Here is a 21,873-nt window from a genome sequence, read left to right on the forward strand (position 1 = left end):
ATTGACATTCTGCTACAAACTGCATTTTATTTCCTTATAGGAACTTAACAGAATAAATTTTCTGGGATTCAGTGAATTGTGTTAGATTTTACTTTTTCTCTAGAATAATAGTTGACTGGTAAAGGATTTTGCAAAGTCTCAAAGTACTGTTCTTTACGGTTATAAAGGACATAATGCATTTTTAAATACATTTTAAAAGCCCTTGCTTTCAAGATGCAGGGCATCACAAAATGCTCTTGATGATTGTCTTTCCTGAAACAAAGTTCATAACAAAACCTATGGTTCATAGTATCCTGTACAATAAAGCTATATGCTTTCTTCTGATATTACTTGGAATAAGTGCAATTAATTGAATTCACCTGTTGCATGAAAAGTTCTGTTTACTTACCTATTGATAATTTTTCTTCTGTTGAACACAGTATGAAACATTTTTTTTTTCCCATGGTATGTTTAGATGCTTAATTCAAGTTTTCATTTAGGAAAAAAATACTTTCTTAGCAGATGGAAAAAAATTACTTAATTCCATTGCAGTTCTTAATTTCTTTTATATTGAAAATAAGAAAGCTTCCTAAATACTGTTTAATTTTATTATGGTTTGATGTCATTATTTAGCTATATCTGCTCAGTGTTTCAGTTGTCATCTATTTTCCCGGTCCCCCAAATACTACAATTTTGGTAAATTAGTTTGAACTTTCTAACTATTCCTTTAGTTTATTTGTATAGTATGTAGAGTAGATCAGAACTGAACAGAAGCATTTTTGCTCCTGTTAAAATGAATGACATCTAGTTAAAATGAATTTTGAAATAATAGGATGAAAATGAGTGCACATTAAAAAAAAAAATAGTAAAAGACCAATTAGAAACAGCCATTATGAGTAAGAGAACTGGACTTGATCCACTGTCTGCTCATACCACATACTGAGAGCAGGACGTGCTTTGGGGTAAATAAAAAAGATTAAAAAGCAATTAAGCGTACCTTCAGAGAGTTGTGCAGATTTTTTTCCACAGATTTATTACCTTTTTATTTTAGTTTAAGTTGTACCAAACACATAGTCTTTGGTTTTAGCATATCTTATATTTGATTTATGTTCTCAAAATTACTGTGTATAAGAGGCCAGAAGATATGAAGGCTTTGATTTCTGCAACATTTTAATTTTATTTTCTATTTGTTTTTTAACTCATCTTTACCGCCTTTGAAAGAGAATTTCAGAAGTCAAATAAGATACAGAAGATTCCCTTCTTGTTGGAAATCAATGTGCACGAGAAAAGCATTGTATTATATAAAACAGCTGTGCATTAGTATGTACCGATACTATTGCATAGCAACTTAAGCATTGTAGAATATAATTTTGCCTAAATTTGCCGGATTTCTCTTGAAGAGCCTAGTTATTTAAGAAATCTGTTTTCGTTGCTAGCAGATTGTTACACCAAAAACATTAGTCACTGGTTATAAAAGATCTGAACAACAGCAACAAATGATAAAAAAAAAGTTATTAAAAAAAAACAACACAATACTCTTACCATCTTCGTTTCTGAGATTTTCAGTGTCATATGTGTGTTTGGATACATCTCTTTACATATACTATGTTTGAATTTTTTATTCATTAGCAAAAAGCAGAACTAGAATTAAATTATGTTAGTGGGTGCTAGAGTGACAGCAACGTGTTTTTGACAAGGCTAGAGTATACACAAGCTGTATATGAACTATAATGAAAAGTGGTAGATAAAAAAGGAACTGCCTCTGTAATATGGAATGAAAATAACATTACTGAAAAGCTGTTAGGCAGATTTCACTGCTGCTGATAGAATACAAAAGCAGTATTAGAAGATTTGTGAATTTCAAGGCTAAAAAGAATAAAATAGTTCAGTTGGAACAGGTCTACAAAGATTATCTAGTCCAACTGCCTGACCACTTCAGGGCTGACCAAAAGTTAAAGCACATTACTGAAAGCATTATCCAAATGCCTCTTGGACACTGATAGGCATGAGGCATCAACCACCTCTCTAGAAAGCCTGTTCCAATGTTTGACCACTACCATGGTAAAAAAAAAAAATTTCCTAATGTCCTAATGAAAAATACAAACACCGGTAAGTTTTGTTTCCTGGGATGTTTCCTTCCTGTCAAATGCAAACTATACTTATTAGGTCATCGGACTTGACTAGGAAACAAAGTTTCACTTTACAGTCTCATGAATGGCTGCGTGAATCTGTTTCTTTGTCAAGCAACAGTAAGATATAAAACGTGCTAAATATTTCAAGAAATACGGAAAACACGTGAGTACCATGTCCTAGCATCTCCCATAGTCTAAATGGGATAAAAATATTTGAAATGAATACCATCAAAATTTCTAATGTGTTCTCTAGAATAGGAGAATATTTAGAACTACGGTGATGTTTCTAGAATGGGATGAACTGGAATGTATTTCAGGCACTGGTTTTATTCAGCTTCAGACTTTTGTTGGTTAAAATAATTGTGAACCCGTAGGGAAAACTGGAAAAAAAACAATAGACAAGCAAGACAGATCCTGTTTTGACATAGTTGCAGATGATGTGTTTATGGCCTGAAAACATTTCCAAAAATTTTACACAAGACCTTCAAATATGAACGTTTTTTGGCTTTGAATTTATATTTCATGCTATAGTTCACATTTACAACTTTTCTAATTAAATGAGTAAAATTTTTTCAGCATCATCTTATCTTTGAGAGAATAATTTGTTGCTTTGATAATCAATAATTGCAAATAATTTTGTTTTGAATATTTAATGTTCTTAACTCAAAAGTAGTGGAACTTAAACTATGATTACTTCTATAAATCATGTATAAACTTTTTATATAAAAATTACATGGTTATAAGTGTTATGGCATCTTGCTTTATCTATATTGATGTCAACCATTAATCAGCCATTGGTCCATTTTAAATCTAATAATATATAGTTGTTTACTACCACTTTAATAAAAAATGGTGTCAGCATATAATGTAGTCATCGTGTGTCTGAAAAACTGCTTGTGCAACCAGAGTACCTAATAGCAGTCTGCTCAGTACTCACAAATAAATTTCTCACATTCGTTTTGTGGGCCCTTGCTATAGAAATCAAGAAGTTAATTTTCTATGTATCCTGCCTTCTGATATCTAATTAGCTCTACCATGTAAAAATGTCTAATGAAACACATTTGAAGCTCTACTAAAAGTGACTATATGTACAAAAGTTTTTCTCTATTGTAATGGTTTATCATCTCTGTAAAAGTAAGTAAGTGACTTCAAAAGTTTATGTAATGATTCTCTGGTAAATCTTTTTTAGTGACAAAAGGCAGAATTTGCAAAAGTATGGAATGCTGAGACAAATGTGAAATAGGACAACAAGTTCCTTATGTACTAGAAGTACATAGCTAAAAATAAATTTTAAAAAGCTAAATGTATCTATGCGGATTAGCCAACTGTCTTTGTTTCCTGATGGATTCAAGAGGACCGAGACCATTAAGTTTATGTAGGTAAAGATTAGTATGATCATAAAATTATGTATAGATAAGAAAAATAATTTGGGATGTTATGTAGTTCTGTGAAGTAATTGTTGCTAGGGGGAAAATGTTACCTGTACAGCTGCTGATTCCCTGAGTTCAGCAAGACCTGAGATGGTCTACCCTGCACACCAGCTAGGTGCCTGTGGCCAAAAGAGTTTGCAGCATCTTGATTGTTACAGAGACAGTATTTACTGGCTCCTGCTCAGTTTTCAAGGGCAAATTGAACCTCCTCTTAATAAATCTTATACATGGACCTTGATAATATAAAGATGATCTTTTGAATTAAAGGTTGGTTTTTTTTTTTTCCCAAATAAGGACCTATTAGATCTTGTAAAATGTTATTTGTTTGAATAATTACCTTGAAAATTGTTTTTGATGAAGCCATGTTGGTTTCTGCTAACTACTGCAAGGATCTTTCATTCTCTGTAGGTAACTCTGAGTATGGGTATTAACAGAACTATGAGATTAACTTTGAATTTGCCATGTGCAGAACTGTCATTGTTATTTCTGTGCTTAAGGTTGCAATCTCTATTTTTGGTAGTTGATCTGCTGGAGATTCTTCCCTATCTTTGTTTATTTGCATAGGAAAAAAAAATTAAACAGTGTAGAAAGTTAACTGTGTAAGTTGGCCTGGAAATTTGTAAGTTCTAAAATATTGAGAACTGCTGACAAAATGCTAAAAACATAGGACTGGATGACAAACCCTTAGGGTCGAGAATTTAGAAAACCAAGAGTTTTGCAAATGCCTTTCTAGTCTCTTTGTATAATACTTGAAAAGCAGTTAGCTCTGGAATCAAAGGCAGTTGTGTCAATGATGAAAAGTACTGTACATTTTATGTCTGTGAGGGTACGTCTGGCTTCCATATACACACATTTTGTAATAAAACAGAATTCCAGTGCAAAGTCTTTGATTCTAGAGATCACTTTTTTGAAGTATTGTGCTACATTTATTTATCAAGGATAGCAATCAGAAATCTGAAAAGAGTTTGAGACCTTTAGATTCATATAGCCATGTTTTCATTTAAACTGTAGTATTGCTAAATAATTGAAAGAAGTCCTAGTTGGTTTGCAGTTGAAGGGTCCAAATGAAAAACCTATTGAAGCTAATGGGAAAGAGATGTTGGCTTTGGAGTAAGCCCTAAGGACACAACTTAATACAACACAAAACAATGTTTCATAGAAAAACACAGGACAATGTTTTGCAGATGTGCATTTTCAGCTAGCTTCTGGAGCTGGAATCAGTAAGAAAATGTAAGTCTGTCATGGTGTTCTATAAGTTAAAAGCACTCACGTAAGATTACCAGTATTGCTTGTAATTCTCTTAATATCCCGTACATTCAGAAATGGTTTTCTGGACTCTTGATTCAATAGTTAGGGCATAGTAGAAGAATGTTTTTACTGCAACATAGCATTAAAAACATGTCTGATTTCTTGTTCCTTGGCAGATAATTTTGAAACACCTGTAGCAGTTATTCTCAAGTACTCTCTTAGACTTTGTATCTGTTAGGTAGCATATTCCTCAAAGTAATCACTAAGGTCTCTTGTCTAAGGAATATATTCAAGGCAGTGATTGTAAGAGACTTCTATCCTTTCACAGTACAGTACCATACTGGTCTGAAAAATCCATTCATCCATAATGAAAAGTCAGAGGGAAACCTGAGGTTATTTTCAACCACCATGTTAGTAACATGATTTGAATAAGGTGTGAACTCTGTGAAGGACTTTATTATGAATCTTCTTCTGCTCTTACTCACATACAGTTATGATTTACCTGTTACAAGTCTGTGTTTATCGTGTTCTGTGATTCTGTGAATTGTTTTCCAGTTGTATTGATCCTAGATACTTAACTATTGTGGGTGAATTTTAAACATCCATCCTGCTCGTGATCATGCACAGCAACATGTCACAGTTCTGTTTAACATGATAAAGAGGTACAAATTCTGTGTTATATATCTGCATTTTTGCAGAAAAATAATTGTTCATTGTATTTCTCCTTTTTCTGGAGTGCGTGGTTTGCTTTGTTTTTTTTTCTTTTAGCAGAATCAAGTAATTCTTTGCTCACTTGAAAATCATAACCCTGCCTATTAATACCTTTTTTTCCTACATAGTCCACTTTCTTTAGATTTCAGATTTGCACTTGTGGAAAAGATAAATATTAAATGAAAACAGATATTTATGATACTAAATGAGTAAGGAAATGGGTGGAAGGTTGCCAACAAAACCCACAACTACTGATAAACCTTTGAAAGGAAAGGTAAAATGATAATTAAGAACATAAAGAATATAGGTAGAGCATTTTGGAAGAGAACAAGCTGTACAAGAGGCTATCAACATGCAAATTCATATTGTAATATAAAGTTTTGTGTACTTTTTATCATGGCAAAGAACTAGTAATAGTTAACACATGAAAGCTAACAAAAAAAAAAGGAAATTACTTGTTTTACATATGTAAGAATTTCAGCTATCAAGAGGACTTAGTTTTTTGGGAGGGTTGTGTGACTACAGGAATACGCTCGTGTTACACATAGTCTAGAAATACCTCCTTTGAATTCTTTATTGAAAAGTTTGTGGCATTGAGGAAGAAAGCAAATCTAAAATATCTAAAAATTATTTTTCTGTTGTGGGAGTAATGTTTCTAGGAATAATTTGAGGTGAAACATATCACTAATAAGTAGGGGAAAAGCTATTTGAAATTCAGTTAGTTCGTTTTCGGATCGGTTTTAAATCCTGAGTATTGAGAGCCATCTTGTGGCCGCACTTGTTAATGCTGCTGATTTTATGGTAGCTGAAGGACTTTCATTGTTTGGCTTTAGAATATTTTGAAGAATTCAAATTAAAAATAAATGTACTAACATTCATTCTTCTTTGCTCTTGAATATTTATTTCACGAGTAACAACTAAACACACTGTCTCTGTGGGTCCAGGGGAATGTAAATACATTCTACTTCCTGCATCTCGTAGCATCTTGAGCTGGGAGTCTGTCCATTCAGCAAATGGATAGAAATAGCTTCTCTAAATCATAATTTACATTGTCTGTCTTAGATGCCTAAATTTTGAGTGGTCTCCCATATGATGCTTGTGTAGACATTTAGCCTACATATTAGTGGTAGGAACATCAACAAATGAAACGCTTCAGGGGACTGCGCATGTGATCCTGAAAAAAATGTAGGAAAATCTGCTTCACCTGAAGGATTGTTCCTTTACATTCACATGAAATTTTGAAGATAACTTTCTCCCTCCTTTCCTTCCATTCTTTCTTCCTTTTCTCTTCTTTCACACATCAATGGATGAGAGTATAAAGCACAACATGGAAAAGCTGCATTTGTAATAAGCATTATGTATAATAGACATGTATAGTATATATATGAAGTATCTGTATAACAATATAATATGGGCTATGTTAACTGTTACTAAAAACAAATATAAATTCTTGAAAAAATGCATGTCTTAGCAAGCAAGCTAAAAATTTTATCTGACAATTTAAAGCATTTTCTTTTCCATATGTGTTAGTAAACAATTGTTTTGATTACTGGAATAATAGTTAATAGTAAAAAAAAAATCCAATATTTGTGTTAGTGGAAACCTTTTTTCCTCTCTGACTGAATTTGTGTTCTGAGGAGTCTCAAAGAACTTCAGCATTTCACAGACACTCGCTCCATCATTCACAAAAGTCATTAATTTTACTCTCAAACTAAAAATATAATCAATAATTTTAGAAATTTACACAGATAAGAAAAAATCACTTAATGTCTGCAAGCATTTTTGATTATTAGGGAAAAAATTAGATTTATAAGGAATTTAATCCTACCATTTGGGATTAAGCAACAACAGTCTGAGAACGCTTCAGTTATACTGTGTTCTTATAACTTTATCACATTGCAGGAAACTGTTTATTGTCATACTTTTAAGAAACACTATGACTTATAAAGTTTTGACAGAGTCTGTGAATCAGTTGATTAATTTTGTCTTGTCGAAGAAACAGTGGCGGGAGTGTAACATTTTATGGGGAAGTGCATAATTATATTTGAGGATTCTGATGAGTAGAAAGTGAATTTCTGATAAACAATGCCCCCAAATAAGTTGCTACTGTTCTTATTTTTACTGTAATGTTCCTTGGTTCTGGTATATTCAGGCATTTAAAGCAATAGAATGATCTGATTAATTTTCATGGGTTGGGCCATTAACTTTTCAATTGTTTCTTCAATTTCTCTCTGTGATAGTAAATACTCAGTATCAGAATAAGCAGAGATCAGTGTGAGGGCAAATAATGCCAATTCAAGTAGGTTCTGAATTACTTGGAATGATGAGTGATAATTAAGAGCTATTGTTGATAGGCCTCATCTGCTAGTGTTGCATTGCCACTTGACCCAGTTACAGTAGATATTTGTTTCAACATAAGATTGTTTCTGGGTCTATTTTGTCTAATTCTGTCATGGATAATTTTTGGTCATTAATCTAAAACTGAAATGTGACAGCTGAGTGGTTTACACGGTGACATATCATGCAAGTTTTAGGAGTCTGCACATTTTATCTACATATGCATGGTGTGTCTGAGCTCTTGTTGCAGTTGGTGGGGTTCAGCACATTTCGGGCAGTGAAGCCAAGAGGATGACTGAGCTCAGCCTGCGGCAGACATGGAGCAGGCAGGGAGCAGGAATGCTGCATGAACCTCTGCTGCCAGACCACTGTGAGGAGTGCTGGGACTCCTACTTCAGCTGTACAAATCTGCATGAAGGCATCTAAGTGTTGGTGTCATTATCTCAAACTGAGCCCTGCCATAGCAAGCTGCTGGCAAGGCGGTCTATCTCAAATGGTCAGGCACTGTCTTTGCTTTCTAGGGGCATTTCTCCACATCACACAACATTTGCTGGCCATTTTATCTTCAGCTTTAGTGGTGTACAGATTAAAACAATATGATGGAACTATATAGTTATCTCAAGTGATGTCTTCTGAAAAAAGGAGTAGAAAATCTTTTCTAGGTTGCTCTCAAGATTAAAAGGCAATGCCAAAAACTAAGTCATCAATCTCTTTCTATAAATCTGATTAGAAAGGCTGTCTGATGCTATCACAGATGACAGGTGCAGTAGGTTTTGCTCCAGTGAATGGTCACTGGGGATAGGGAAAATAACACCAATGGACAAGCAGAGCCTCTGGGTTTCTATCCTATGCAAAATTTCTGTGTCAAGGCAATCAGCCATTTCATACTTCGAGCTCAAAAAAACAATTTAAAAATTATCTGAAAACCTCAAATACAAATTAACTAGAAGAAATAGTTCAGAATAGAATAGCTTCAGGGATTTAAATTTTAAATGTGTAACCCAGTTTCTAAAGGGGCTTAATGATATAATGGTACAATTGCTTAATAATATATTTAATATATTATGTTTATATTATTGATATTCTTTTCTATTGCTTACATTAATTTTATATGTCATATGATATTTTATGCTGGCTTTCAAATTGCATAAGAAAATCAAGCAAAATAGTAAAAGTTTTACAAATGTTTGGCATGCTTATCTAATTAAAAATCTGTAGGCATTCCACAAGTCAAAGATTCTCCATTCTTTTTAGTCTGATTTTAATTCTTAAATCAGCAATACCATCTTGAAACCACTGAGAACTGATATCCTGGTGATAAGTCTGTGGTATGTATGTGTAACACAACTCCACAAATGTGATGATTGCCTTAGCACTGTGCCATGGCACTTGGTTCACTTCTTTGTATTCAGAGGAAATTTCTCTTCCTCCATGTTGCAAGGCTATTAATATGTTTTGAAAGTGATTGCAGTGAATTTGTTAGAGAGCTATTTTACATAGATAAGACTAGTATTCACTGTTAATGTAAGGCAAAAAAAATCCTCCTTATATATTTTTGTTTCAACTTCAATTATTTCTACTATTAGAACAGTATAGAGATATTCAGTTCTGAAATGTTATGACCTACTTCAAGCAGTAAAATATACAGATAAAATAATTTTAAGGGCATTGTTTACTATTGGGTTTTTCCTACAGTCCTAACTCCCCAGCAAATGCACCATTACAGATGCAGATTCAACTTTTAGGTAAATAACTTCACAAAGCCTTTTGGGTTTGCACTGCTCTTGAAGAAGGAATGGTTGTGAGATGATATATGTGAAGGAGGTAATGATTAAAACAGATGTGACTATTGTACAGAAAACTTAATATAATTAAAAGATTTAAGAGCATGAAACTCACAGTATGTTTTTTAACTCTTTCGAGATGTTATTAGCACTAATGTATGCACATTAGGTAAGCAGAGTATGAAAAATGGAAATGAATCCAGGCTGGAGAGGGACTGTCAAAGCAGCACAGCAACTCTCCTGTCGCTTGTGTACTACCATGCACTGCACTGAGAAAGCAGCAATCTCCTTTCTACTGCTAGGTAATTAAGTCTCTATGATATGCTTGATCTAAATGAGAAGTTTTCTTAAATATACAGTCTATCTGCTGTGTGGGCAAAACATTTAAACTTAGCTTGCTGAAGAAACTGTTTAACGTGCTTTAAAGTAACAATGTACAAATTACAGAATCTTAACAGTAGTTTTGATAGAGGATTTCTAATGTAGTTTACAAACCCAAGTCAAAGGAGATGGATAAATTAATGTTGATGCAATGCTTTTTTCAAAATTGGTGCGAGTGTGTTATAAAAATTATTTCCATAAGAAAGTAAATGTTCCTTTGCTGAAAAAATTGAGCAATATGTGATTTGTACATGCTTAAAGAATGGTAGTGGTAGAATATAATTTCTCAAAGTTGAATTTAATTATTCTTAATTGTGCAATCTCTATGATTTTTAAACTTAACAATTATCTTGCAGGCTTCATGAAGTATGAAGCATAAAGCTGGTAATTGACAAAATAATCTGACTATAAAGGCTGGATGTGGAGGGACTTTTTTTGTTGTTTAATTTCTTTTTCTTTGTTTCAGTGAAGTAAAGGAGAGGGACACAATAAATATTAAAACCTTTTTCTTCCAGTGGATAGAGTTTAAAACCACAAGGGAGCATATAATTCAGCAGAGGTCTGTGGAAATATGCCTTCATTTGGCATTGAATCTGGCTATGAAATCAAGCTCAATGAACTGCTCCTTTCTTAAAGCAGCCAGTTTCTTCTGGTAAAAAGCCTAATAGTTTCCTCTGTTTAACTGACAGTCAGTCTCTAAATTCCCAGGTCTGCTGGCCAAAAGAGCATAGTTATATAAACCTTTTTGTTACATCACTTATTAGGTGCTACTTCTGTGCCCTTTCAAGTGTGTAAAAAAATTGTGTTACCTTTGAAACTGGCTTTGAACAATGTTTAATAGCCCACAGGCTTCACAGTTAAGCTCTGACTTTGCAGAGATTCTGAGAGAAGCCTGCTGGTAATTCAGAGTAAAACTAACAAAAAGGACAACATAGTTGCCAAAGGTGTGATAATAAGCTGACTGCAGCGTTGATAATAAGCACTGAGTCTTACAGAGGTCATTTCTAAGATGTGGGGTTTTTTGTCCTGAGAGAGGAGTAGAAAAAAATGTGAACCAGTAAGATGAAGATAATTCTGAGAGAGATGAAGTTACAGAAATGTGATGGGGTGTGCATTTGAGTCAGGACATGGGCACAAGGAATAAAAAATTCATGAAAAAGCTGGTTTCACTTATCCTAAAATTTACAGATCTATTAGTTTCTTAAGGGATTTTTTTCTTCCCTGTTAGTACTTTATCAGATAAATTATCACTCATAAATAGTCAGATGAGACGATGTGAACATTGTAGTATGGAAATGCATAAATATCCATACATTTTTACTTTCTTTCAAGATTTCTCAAAAATGTTTTTCTTCTAAGATTTGATATTTGGTGACAGTGAGCTACATTTCAAATCCTTAAAATTCTCATAGATAGCAAGGACACAGGAGGAATAAAACATCTACGGTTCTGATACTGGTTTAATATACTGTTAGCAACCAAAAAAAGTGTGTTAATTTTTATGGGATGCTAATTACATAGTGAATTTTCTTCCATTTTTCTTATCATTCTAGGATACATCTATGAGAGAAAAATATATTTTTATCATGCTGCAGATGTACTGATGTGCTAGTTTGGTTATCTTTTTTCTTCTTGAAGTTGAGGTTATATAGTTCAAGTCACTTAATGAATTGAGAGTACAATATGACATTTTTAGTTTAAGAACTTGTACTACTTTTATTTCATTGACTTGCATTTTCTTTAACCAGTTCTGCTTGGCATTATTTTTACTTCTTCCATCTAGAATCTAGAAGACTGAAAAAAAATCAAGCCACAGCGCCCAATCAAAAGGCATTTAATGCCTACGGTATCTTTCTAAAAGGAAACAATTATTTTCCTCTTTTAAGATAAAGTTTTAGCTTTTCTTGATCCCCCATTCTCATGCTAGTATAAAACTGCTTGAAAACCCTGTAGATTATTAATTCATACTGCACATTTACAGTTTACCTACAAACTTGTAAGAGAAATACCATTCTTCTCAATAGTCGTCAGTATGTCACTTTGCATAGCAGTGAAGTTGTGTCAGGACATCTATAGTTTAATTAGGAAATGAGAAATACATTTGATCTTCACAGATGCATTTGTTTCTCTTTTGCAGTAATAATGTCTCTATATTGTTTTTGATGAGCATTTTCACTAAAAATAATGATGAGAAGTCATAAGTAAGCTGCAGCTGTATTTGAAAGACCTTGAGAACACTTTTTGCTTCGGTTGTCTCAGAGTAAAAATGCATCCAATATTTTCATGGCTCAGCAGAGTGGCAGTTTTGGGTATTACAGAGAAGCGAAGGTTTTCTCAAATATAACAAGTACTTTTACAGAAACCATGCAATATCAGCTTTCAGTTGAAGCGGAAATATTGAAATCTCTGCACAGTTAAGCACAGAAACAAAAGGTTTAACTAGGTCTCCAGAGGACGTCAGTATATGAACTGAAACTGGTACAAATTCATCCTATCTGTTGCCATACTGCACTTGCATGTCATCAAACTCTCACTGTATCTATTTTCATTGCTGTATATCTTCTTTACTGGTTAGTTTTCTAACGGGAAACTGAAAATGCCTTCTGCTGTCCGCAAATCAGACCAAGACTGATGACTCCATGTACTCCAAGTGGTTAACAAATATGACAGCAGGACTTCTTGTCTGATGGGCTAGAGTATAGATACTTTTCAGTATTTTATACATTTTGTGTATATACTCCCAGGGAGAGAACAGTATGATTCTGAATAGACGAGAAAGAGAACAAAGATTTACTTGATTTTGCATGCATTTGAAAATCATGTCATAAAATTAAATCCATTTTAATTGATGTGCATTAAACGTTTTTACTAAACTGGAATTTTTTAACCCTTTTTCTAACAAGACTTGAGATTATTTAGATGTAGTTTTCTGTTCACTGTGGAGTCCAAATTTACACTGAAGCAATGCAAAAATGTATTTACATAATATGTATTGAGTTTTCTTTAAACAATAGAAATATGTTTATGATTTTACAAAGTATGAAAATTATAATTAGCAATTCAAATGTGGTGTTCTGTTCTTCCTGTGTTTTCACTCATCTGTGGAGCTTAAGCTGGGTCACTGTGAATGTTTCCTTTCTGAACCTAGTGCTGATTCCTAGTTGTGTTTACACAGAATAATTATTTTTCATTCTAGATTCTTAAACCCTTTTATAAGTATCATTAACTCATACCATTGTAGGAGAGGCAACTCAGTCTGGTTTCAACTGAATTATTAGGTTACATTAGTCCATGTTACAAAATTCTAATTCTAGCTGAGTTAGTGTATTAGCTGTACAACAGTTCTCTTTTTTTTTTCTTCTTTTTTTTTTTTTCCCCTCATAAATGCTAGGCATTAAGAGAGGCAAATCTGAGCCAGCAGTGTGCCCTGGCACCCCGGGGTGCATCAGCCCCAGCACTGCCACTGGGTGAGGGGAGGGACTGTCCTTCTCTGCTCTGTGCTGTGCGGCCACACCTCTAGCACTGGGTGCAGTTCTGGGTGCCATCAAATAAGAAGGACGAAAGAGTGGCCAAAGGAGGGCTACAAAGATAGGAAAGGGGCTAGAGTGTGATGTATGAGAAGTGACTGAGGTCCCTTGGTTTGTTCAGCCCAGAGCAGAGGAGCTGAGGGGAGGCTCATGGTGGCTGCAGCTCCTCACAGGGAGCAGAGGGGCAGCGAAAGGAGAGCTCTGCTCCCCTGGTGTCAGCGAAAGGGCCCGAGGGAACAGCATGGAGCTGTGTCAGGGGAGGGGCAGGTGGGGGTTAGGGAAAGGTCCTTCACCAGAGAGTGGTGGGCATGGAATAGGCTGCTGCGGGCAGTGTCATGGCCCTGAGCTGCTGGAGTTCAAGAAGAGTTGGGACAACGCTCTCAAACATAGAGCTTGCATTTTGTCTGGTGCTATGTGAAGCCAGGAGTTGGAATCAGTGATCCTTGTAGGTCCCGTCTGACTCAGGATGCTGTATCATTATATGATGCACACAAAGAGGATAAAGTTCAGAAGAGAATCAGCTGTAATACTATAATACAGAAAATAACTCCTGAACTGTGTTCCTGATGATTTCACTTGAAGAATTGTTATCTTTACGCTGATAGAATATGCTGTGGAGGAATTTGTTTAAGCAAAGCGGTCACACTACCCTCCTCTCTTTCTCCTTCAGAGGTATTTTTAGAGCACTTTACAGAACTTACTGAGATGATTTCAGTAAATTGATCAGAGCAGTAACTTATAGGTTTAAAGAATTCTACCTTTAATACAGTGAACTTAAATCTCCAGGGGGAGACAATTAAATTATTGACTCTTCCAGGAGAAATTCAAACTGATTCACATTTGTTTGCTAGAATTACCTTCTTCAAATACTATCTTGCAGGATAGCCACTAATTATAACCCAGTAAAAGAGTTAGCGTTAGAGATATTACATTGGGATAACTGTACAAAGTTAATAACTGGATACATTAAAAGACTGGAGATTTAGAAAATGAGTCTGCATACTTATTAAGTAGAATAGTACATTGGCCAGCCTGCATCCATCCAGAAATGATCAGTTAGGTCATGTAAGTCCTGTTTGTTGAGTAAAGCTCTCAGTAATCCTTGAGTTCTTCACAGGAACCAGCTCCAGTGTGATCAGTCAGTGATAACAGTGCTGTTGTTCCCAGGAAAGAGCAAGGGAAGTAATGTGAGGGCATATCAGTACAGAAGCACTATCACAATTCAACATGTTAAACTGTTGTGTATCTTTTTTAAGGTGAGCTTCGTGACAAGTTTTTTATATGTAACTTAGGTTTCTACAGCCAGATTAAATTGCACCTTTATTTCTGTTAATGCAAAATAGCCAATGAACAAATCTCCTGTCATGGGTAAAATAAACAAAAAAACAACTCTAGTTTCGTAATTTCTAAGCCTGCAAACCTGAGGGCGTTTAATGTCGTTTCTCTCAGTCCTCATATGTACAGATGTCCTGTTAGTTGTTTTTGTATTTAAGGAGTGGGAGTAGGCCCAAAGGTGGAATCTTCAACTTTTTTCATTCTGCATTTCTCAGACCCTCTTCGCTTCTTTACTAGATCTTACTTTAAACTAATGAATTTTGAAAGGCAGACAGTATTCTTTAAATGAGTTGCGCAGAGCAGATTCAGCAGTACAACTAATTTGAATGAAATAAAGAAAGCTTTTGTCTTGTTGCAACTTTAAGAAATGTAGGAGGTCACTGAAAGAATTACAGATTCTGATCTCTTTGGGAAAGTTACAAATTCATTATTTTGGAAATAACTGAACTACGTTCATCACACAGTAGTAGCATTAATTGAAACAGCCATTCACTACCTTATTTTGTTTGTTTTAGGTGTTTGTGATACCTATGTTGAGTGCCAGCACTCAGCAAATGAAGCTAACAGGGCTCATAATTTGCGGAGTGCTAGGACAGTGCAAAGAACAAAGGATGGCAATAAAATGCTCAGCATTGCCCAAACCACTGAGCAAATGTGATGGTGCATTCTGAGCAAAACGCAAGTGCTGCCCTATTGTGGACTCCACAGAGGGAAAATTATGATGACTGAATCTTGCAATCAGAAGAGTGAGGTTTTGCTACAGTAAGGTGATCATGAGAAAAATCCTAGAATAGCCTGTGCAATTTGAGTTGCTGGAAGAAAATTCATGATTGTCAAAAAGTGTTATTGGGGGGAAAAAAACACCAAAATTCGAAGTTGAAAAGATGTTTTCAAAATTTGGAAGTAGAAAGGAGGAAGAAGTAATCTACAGAAAGAAAAATAAAATCTAGTTTTACCAATTAATGGCAATCTTTGTTCAAGAAAAGCATAGCTGAGATCCATGAAGGTACTAACTTTTGTTTCACCTATTAAGAAGTAAATTATTGACAGTTCCTTCTTGTAGTCAAACTTTATTACCTTTTTTAGTGTTTTCTTTTTTTTAAGGTAAAATAAGAAGAAAACAAGCTGTAAGCCTATTGAAAGTGTAATTCTTGGTGGTTCTTTTAGGATAAATAGATAGTTCAGACAAAAAGCATGTGCTGTATGGTCTATATGAATGATAAATGGTCTATATGAATGATAACACCTTTGGGATACCAGGTGTAAATAAAAGGAAAGGAAGAGTGTGAAGGAAGTTATATTTTTGTTGTTAAGTCTTCTAATGCCCTAAGGCTTGTTTAAATGTTTGGGGTTTGTTTGCTACATATGCCTAATTTTTTGTCAAAATTAAGTGCATTCGTCCATGTCTAATTGTGACATTTTTAGTGTGTGAATCAAGAAGAGCATGAAATTCAAAGCTTAAAGGAGAAATATAGGTGGCAGCAAACTAAACTAGATATTTACTTAATATGTGGTTTTTTAGATGCACGCACACATGTAAGCAGAGGTCATAAATCTGCAGCCCTCTTGAGTGATATGGAGGGGGAAGAAAAATCAATTCTAATCAGACTACCAGTGCCTGGAGCTCCTAAAAACTTCTTCATACACATGAGGCACTTAGTAACATTTCAAATAAATTTTAAGCAAAACGCTGTAGTCTGTAATAAAGCAAGATGAGGGATACTCTAGCATTTTATAGTTTCACTTATATCATATGTGTAGGGCGCTCTAAAGATAATGCCTCCTCTTTATTTCCATGGAAATGACAACAGATACAAAGAGCACAATGACACTATTTGATAGAGAGAATTCTCAGCTACAAAATACTCTTTTTCAACATACTCATCACCTTTAGCTATTCATTTTCACCAGTGATGAACAAGAGCCTACATACTGCACTCATAAAAATCTGCATGACTGTCCAGAATGTGGCTTGTCTTTCACTGCTGAAATACACCACCTACTGCTTCACTGTGCTCACATCCACTGTCTGGTCTCCATAAATGTCAAGCAAGCATCAGTGAATGTCAATAGATGCCATTTTTTCCACATGGAGGAATTCAGTGACACACCTGTGCTACCTACTGCCATGTCAGATGCCATTTTGTCACACTGCCTCTCTGCTGCCATCTGTCACATGCAACAAAACGTAAGGGAGTATTGGCAAAAGGGTTCATGCTTTACTACCATCATCTGCCTCTGACATCATGGGCCAACATAGTAAAATAGGAAGCATTACTTTTGGAGCAGTCCTCATAGCAATTGTCAGTTTCGTTGTTTCTGAAACCACTTAAATCTGGATTTAGTAGAACAGCCATGCAGTTCATTGATGTAAAAATTTAGGAAGTTTGTTTGCAAATACGCTGCCATTAAGAGTGTGTGTTGGGTAAGCAGTCACCTAAGCTATCACTAAGATATCTCTATTATTTTTTTCTTACGTGTACTCAAGTGTTTGTAAAATTTGACAAATCAGGTGTTCTTGAACTCACATTGTAATTTAAAACGTCCACAAATGTATTAAAGAAAATCAAAGTGATTTCAGTACAATTAATGAAATCTTCAGTATTTTCAGGTTAGTTAATTATTCTATTTAATTGACCTTAGCATTTTGCAATGTCACAAGTGGTCTATGATTTTTTTTTCTTTTTAAAAAGTTAATCTACTATATCTGAAAATTTTCACCTAATGTATCTTTTAATTGGTTACTCATCAACCTGTACATCTAGCACTTCACAGATTCAATAAACGGTTAGACAAAAACTGTGAATATTTAATACTCCAAACATATTGTTTTAGAAAGCTTAGTAGATTTTAGGAGCATGTGAATATTCTTTCTAAACACACAATTGTTTGGTGTAGTTGTAACTACGTGTTGTTACATGATTAATTTAAGCGTGTAAATACTTGAATCATAGTCAGACTGTCATTGCCGTATCTTAATGTGTTGTCTCACACAAAATGTTCCCCTTCCTCCTCCTCCTTTTCTGTGTTCACAAGTTCCTTTCTCTGAACTAGTGATATTATAGTTCATGTAAGAGAAGGTTCCGAGGAGACCTTATAGCCGCCTTCCAGTACTGAAGGGGGCATCCAAGAATGCTAGGGAGGGACTTTTTATTAGGGCAGGTTGTGACAGGACAAGGGGAAATGGCTTTAAACTGGAAGGGGGTAGATTTAGACTAGATTTTATGAAGAAATTCTTTACTGTGGGGGTGATGAGACACTGGAACAGGTTGCCCAGTGAGGTTGTGGATGTCCCCTCCCTGGAAGCATTCCAGGCCACGCTGGATGGGACTTGGAGCAACCTGGTCTAGAGGGAGGTGTCCCTGTCTATAGCAGGGGGTTGGAACTAGATGATCTTAAAGGTCCCTTCCAATGCAAACCATTCTATAATTCTATAAAACAACAAAAGTTTCCTCCCTTATATAGCAAAATATTTGATTCTTCTAGTTTCCTATTTCTAAATTGGCCTGTTTTTCAATGAGAGTTAGACAACGTAAGCATTAAGGTTACAAACAGAAGTATGTAATTTTTAAAATTGTGCAAGTTTAAGAGCAAGTTTTTTAGCTACGGGTAATTTATAGAGTGTAATTTTTGGATGTTGAATAATTATGCTTTTTGAAAATCTGCAAAATAGATGTGTGAAACCTATGTAATCTCTACCAAAAAAATAGAATTTCTCACAGTTGTTCTATCACATACAAATATGTACTTTTTTTAAGATATAAGTTAATTATGTTGTTAAATGTTTACAGAAAGTTCTGAATGTAGTCAAGATCCATCCATATTGCTGTGTTGCAATTATTCGTTGCTTTGTAACTGAAGTGAATTTTCCACATGCCTTTCTTCTGTGGAATTTGTTGTTGATGTATTATAAAAGCAATCTTTGGTGCCTTTGTGTTTATTATGATGCATTTGTTTCCATTCTCTGTCTCATAAAGTAAATGTCTCATGAATTGTCTCAATTTCTTTTTTTAATTCATTTTTTAAGCATTGTAGCATTAATTAAATTTGCTAACAATTAATGTATAGTTAAAAGCTGAGTTTGATTTCCTTTAAATGAATAGGAAGTAATTATGCCTAAAGCAGAAAAAATTGGATATTGAGAAGTAACAATTGTGAAGCTAGGAAAAGTGTTTTTCCTACAGTATTTTTCTTTTCATGTCATCTTTTATAATTGCATTCCATCTTCCTATTTATTTCTGTGTTTGCAGAGATTTATTGTTCGTGTTTGGCAGTATGCCAGTAATATGAACTGTACTTTTCTTTACCCAGTCTGTATCTCTTAAGTCAACTTTGAGTGGCCATGTGTCAGTTACAAATAAATATAAAGATTGAAAAAAAAAAAAGCATAATTTGGTTTAGAATTAATCTACAGGTTGAAAATAGAGTGGTAGAAAAAAAAAGAAAAAAGAAAAATAAATTTAATTATACTGTGGTCTATAGAAAAATAATGATTCTCTGTTGACAGTGACAATAAAGAAATCTATTTTGGGGAAAGATCAGCATCATCATTACAGAAACCCTTCTGGTGTCGTAGTCAACAGTGATCAGGTTTGGAAGACAGTGGTTTGCAAAAGAGATGGAATGAAAATAAGAGGTGTTTGTGGCAAATCAATACATTGAAATATGAAGATCTGAGAAGCCAGTAGCCAGGGCCTAGGGTAAAAAGAGGTTTCATAGAGCATACTCTGTGACCTTGTGTTTAAACTTATAAAAGCTTATGTGAAGGTCTTTTAATCCAGTTTACACCTGGGCTATTTTTCCTTTGCTCCTGTCATCTTAGTTGTAGTAAAAGAGCTGTACTTTCTGTGATACTTGAATTTTGGCCTAAAGCCATGTTTCTGAAAAGAAAGAGCATTGTTCCCAATTGGCTACAGTGGTGTGAGCTTTGGTGGCTTGGGTTTCCTGTCTAAGTGTTTGGATTTCTTTTTTCCTTCCTTGTTCCTTCTCGAAGGCATGCTTCAAAGTGATCTGAGTTTTAGATTTTAGTGTTTGAAAGGGAAATACAGTAGGTTTTCTCAACTCTGAGTCCCTTTTCAGCTTAGGAGAAGCGTGATAAAGCTGGCACCCAGCAGAAAGGGAGACATTCTTACAGACACCTTATGTGGAGGGAGGCTGGAGGACATGAGATTTTTCCAAACTGAGATCCCAGTCTCGCATACATGGGAAAGGTGAAAATGAGGGGTAGGTGAACAGTTTGGTTACATGTTGTCAACTTCTTAATCCACACTCTGCCAAGATGCAATGGCAGGAGATGGGAAGGGTATCCCCTCCTGCATGTCGCCTGCTACTTAAGCCTGTTCTAGCTGCTTGCATTGACTGAAAGAATTTCTTGTAAGGAAAAGAGATATGTGAATTGACCATATCAGTGTCCATACTGGTTATCAGTAGATTTGGATCTCTGTTTACATTAAGATGTATTTTAAAAAATACTATTCTTTTGAAAAATGAGGTGTATTCTTTGGAAAGCATGAAAATGATTCAAATTCATTTACAGCAAATTGTGACATATTGGTGCTAACAAAAAGTTCAATGTTAATATAAATGGTTCCTTTCTTATGACTCAGAATAATATTCAGTGGTTTATTTTCCTGCATTTTTTAAATACAGCGCTTCTTGTATTGCAATTGGAAGTGAATTTAATATTTGTGCTTTTCTATTTTAGGTACAGAGATCCAGAAATAAGCAGTTACGTGAGCTGTTTCCAGATGGATTTAGTATTCATCATGCAGGAATGCTGCGACAAGACAGAAGTTTGGTCGAGAACCTGTTTTCTAATGGACATATCAAAGTCCTAGTTTGTACAGCTACGCTTGCCTGGGGTGTCAATCTTCCTGCTCATGCTGTTGTTATTAAGGTAAGAGCTTATATTTCTCTGCAAATGGTTGTCTGTCTTAAAAGAAAGATAGCGAGATCTTTATTGTGGGTTTGGGAGCTGGAGGGGAAATGTCTGATGGACTTGAAATGTTATTTATATCTCATTAAACTGATTCTTACCAGTGGGAGTCTAGTTTGTATAGTAAAGATTTAAATATATCAAAGATTATGAAAGGATTAGTTAAAGTACACTTCTGAAATCATGCTATATTTGCCTAATTTCAGTATTCAGCTCATCAGGATTATGTTCGTGTGTATTTATGTTAATTTTTATTAACTTTTCCTCAATCAGGGAACACAAATATATGCTGCAAAAAGAGGTTCCTTTGTTGACCTTGGAATTTTAGATGTCATGCAGATATTTGGTCGAGCCGGACGCCCTCAGTTTGACAAATTCGGAGAAGGCATCATTATTACAACTCATGATAAACTCAGTCATTACCTGACTCTTCTTACTCAGCAGAATCCAATTGAAAGCCAGTTTCTTGAAAGTCTTGCCGACAACCTAAATGCAGAGGTAATTTTTGAATCATTTTGAAAAACTAACAAACCTAAAAGAACTAATATTATTTGAAACAAAAAAAATGTATTATTTTCACAAATAAAATATTTAAAATGGAATCTTTATTACTGTAAGCATGTATTTTACAGAGTAGTGAACTGTTAGATGTGAAAACGTCAGAGGTCTTACACAAAACTTAGTAGATACTAGAAGTAGTATGGAGGACCAAAATATTAAGATAAAGCTGTAGAAACACATAACAAACTAAAATCCTCAAGAAATGGCAACACGTTATTATATAAATAAACTTCAGTTGGTTGACTGCAACTTAGGAAGAATAACATATTTGGCTTGAACTCTTGTCCTCGGTGTCAGATTCACAGTGGTAACTGGTTTATTATAAATTGCAAGTTATCAGTTTGCTTCAAGCTCAAAGAAAACGCATTTGATTATTTGAAGTGCAGTGGTTATAGCAAGAGTACTGACTTCCATTACATTAAAACTATTCAAAAACTATCTAATGTAATAACCAGTTAAAAATCTGTATATACAGACATATACACACTTGTTTACAAGGAACCCTCAGAAATT

At 34.7% G+C, this 21,873-nt stretch overlaps 1 protein-coding gene across 6 annotated transcripts in view; it reads left to right on the forward strand.

Moving 5' to 3' along the window:
• Nucleotides 1–21,873, forward strand: part of ASCC3 (activating signal cointegrator 1 complex subunit 3) — a 261,190-nt gene that overhangs the window by 141,546 nt on the left and 97,771 nt on the right. For all 6 annotated transcript variants that reach the window (XM_021390450.1, XM_021390449.1, XM_021390453.1 and 3 more), the window contains 2 exons: nt 20,569–20,760; nt 21,073–21,297. In XM_021390450.1, coding sequence (XP_021246125.1) covers nt 20,569–20,760; nt 21,073–21,297 — 417 coding nt within the window. The remainder of the gene's footprint in view (nt 1–20,568; nt 20,761–21,072; nt 21,298–21,873) is intronic.

Source organism: Numida meleagris, chromosome 3 (assembly GCF_002078875.1).
Source record: "Numida meleagris isolate 19003 breed g44 Domestic line chromosome 3, NumMel1.0, whole genome shotgun sequence".
Lineage (NCBI taxonomy): Eukaryota > Metazoa > Chordata > Aves > Galliformes > Numididae > Numida > Numida meleagris.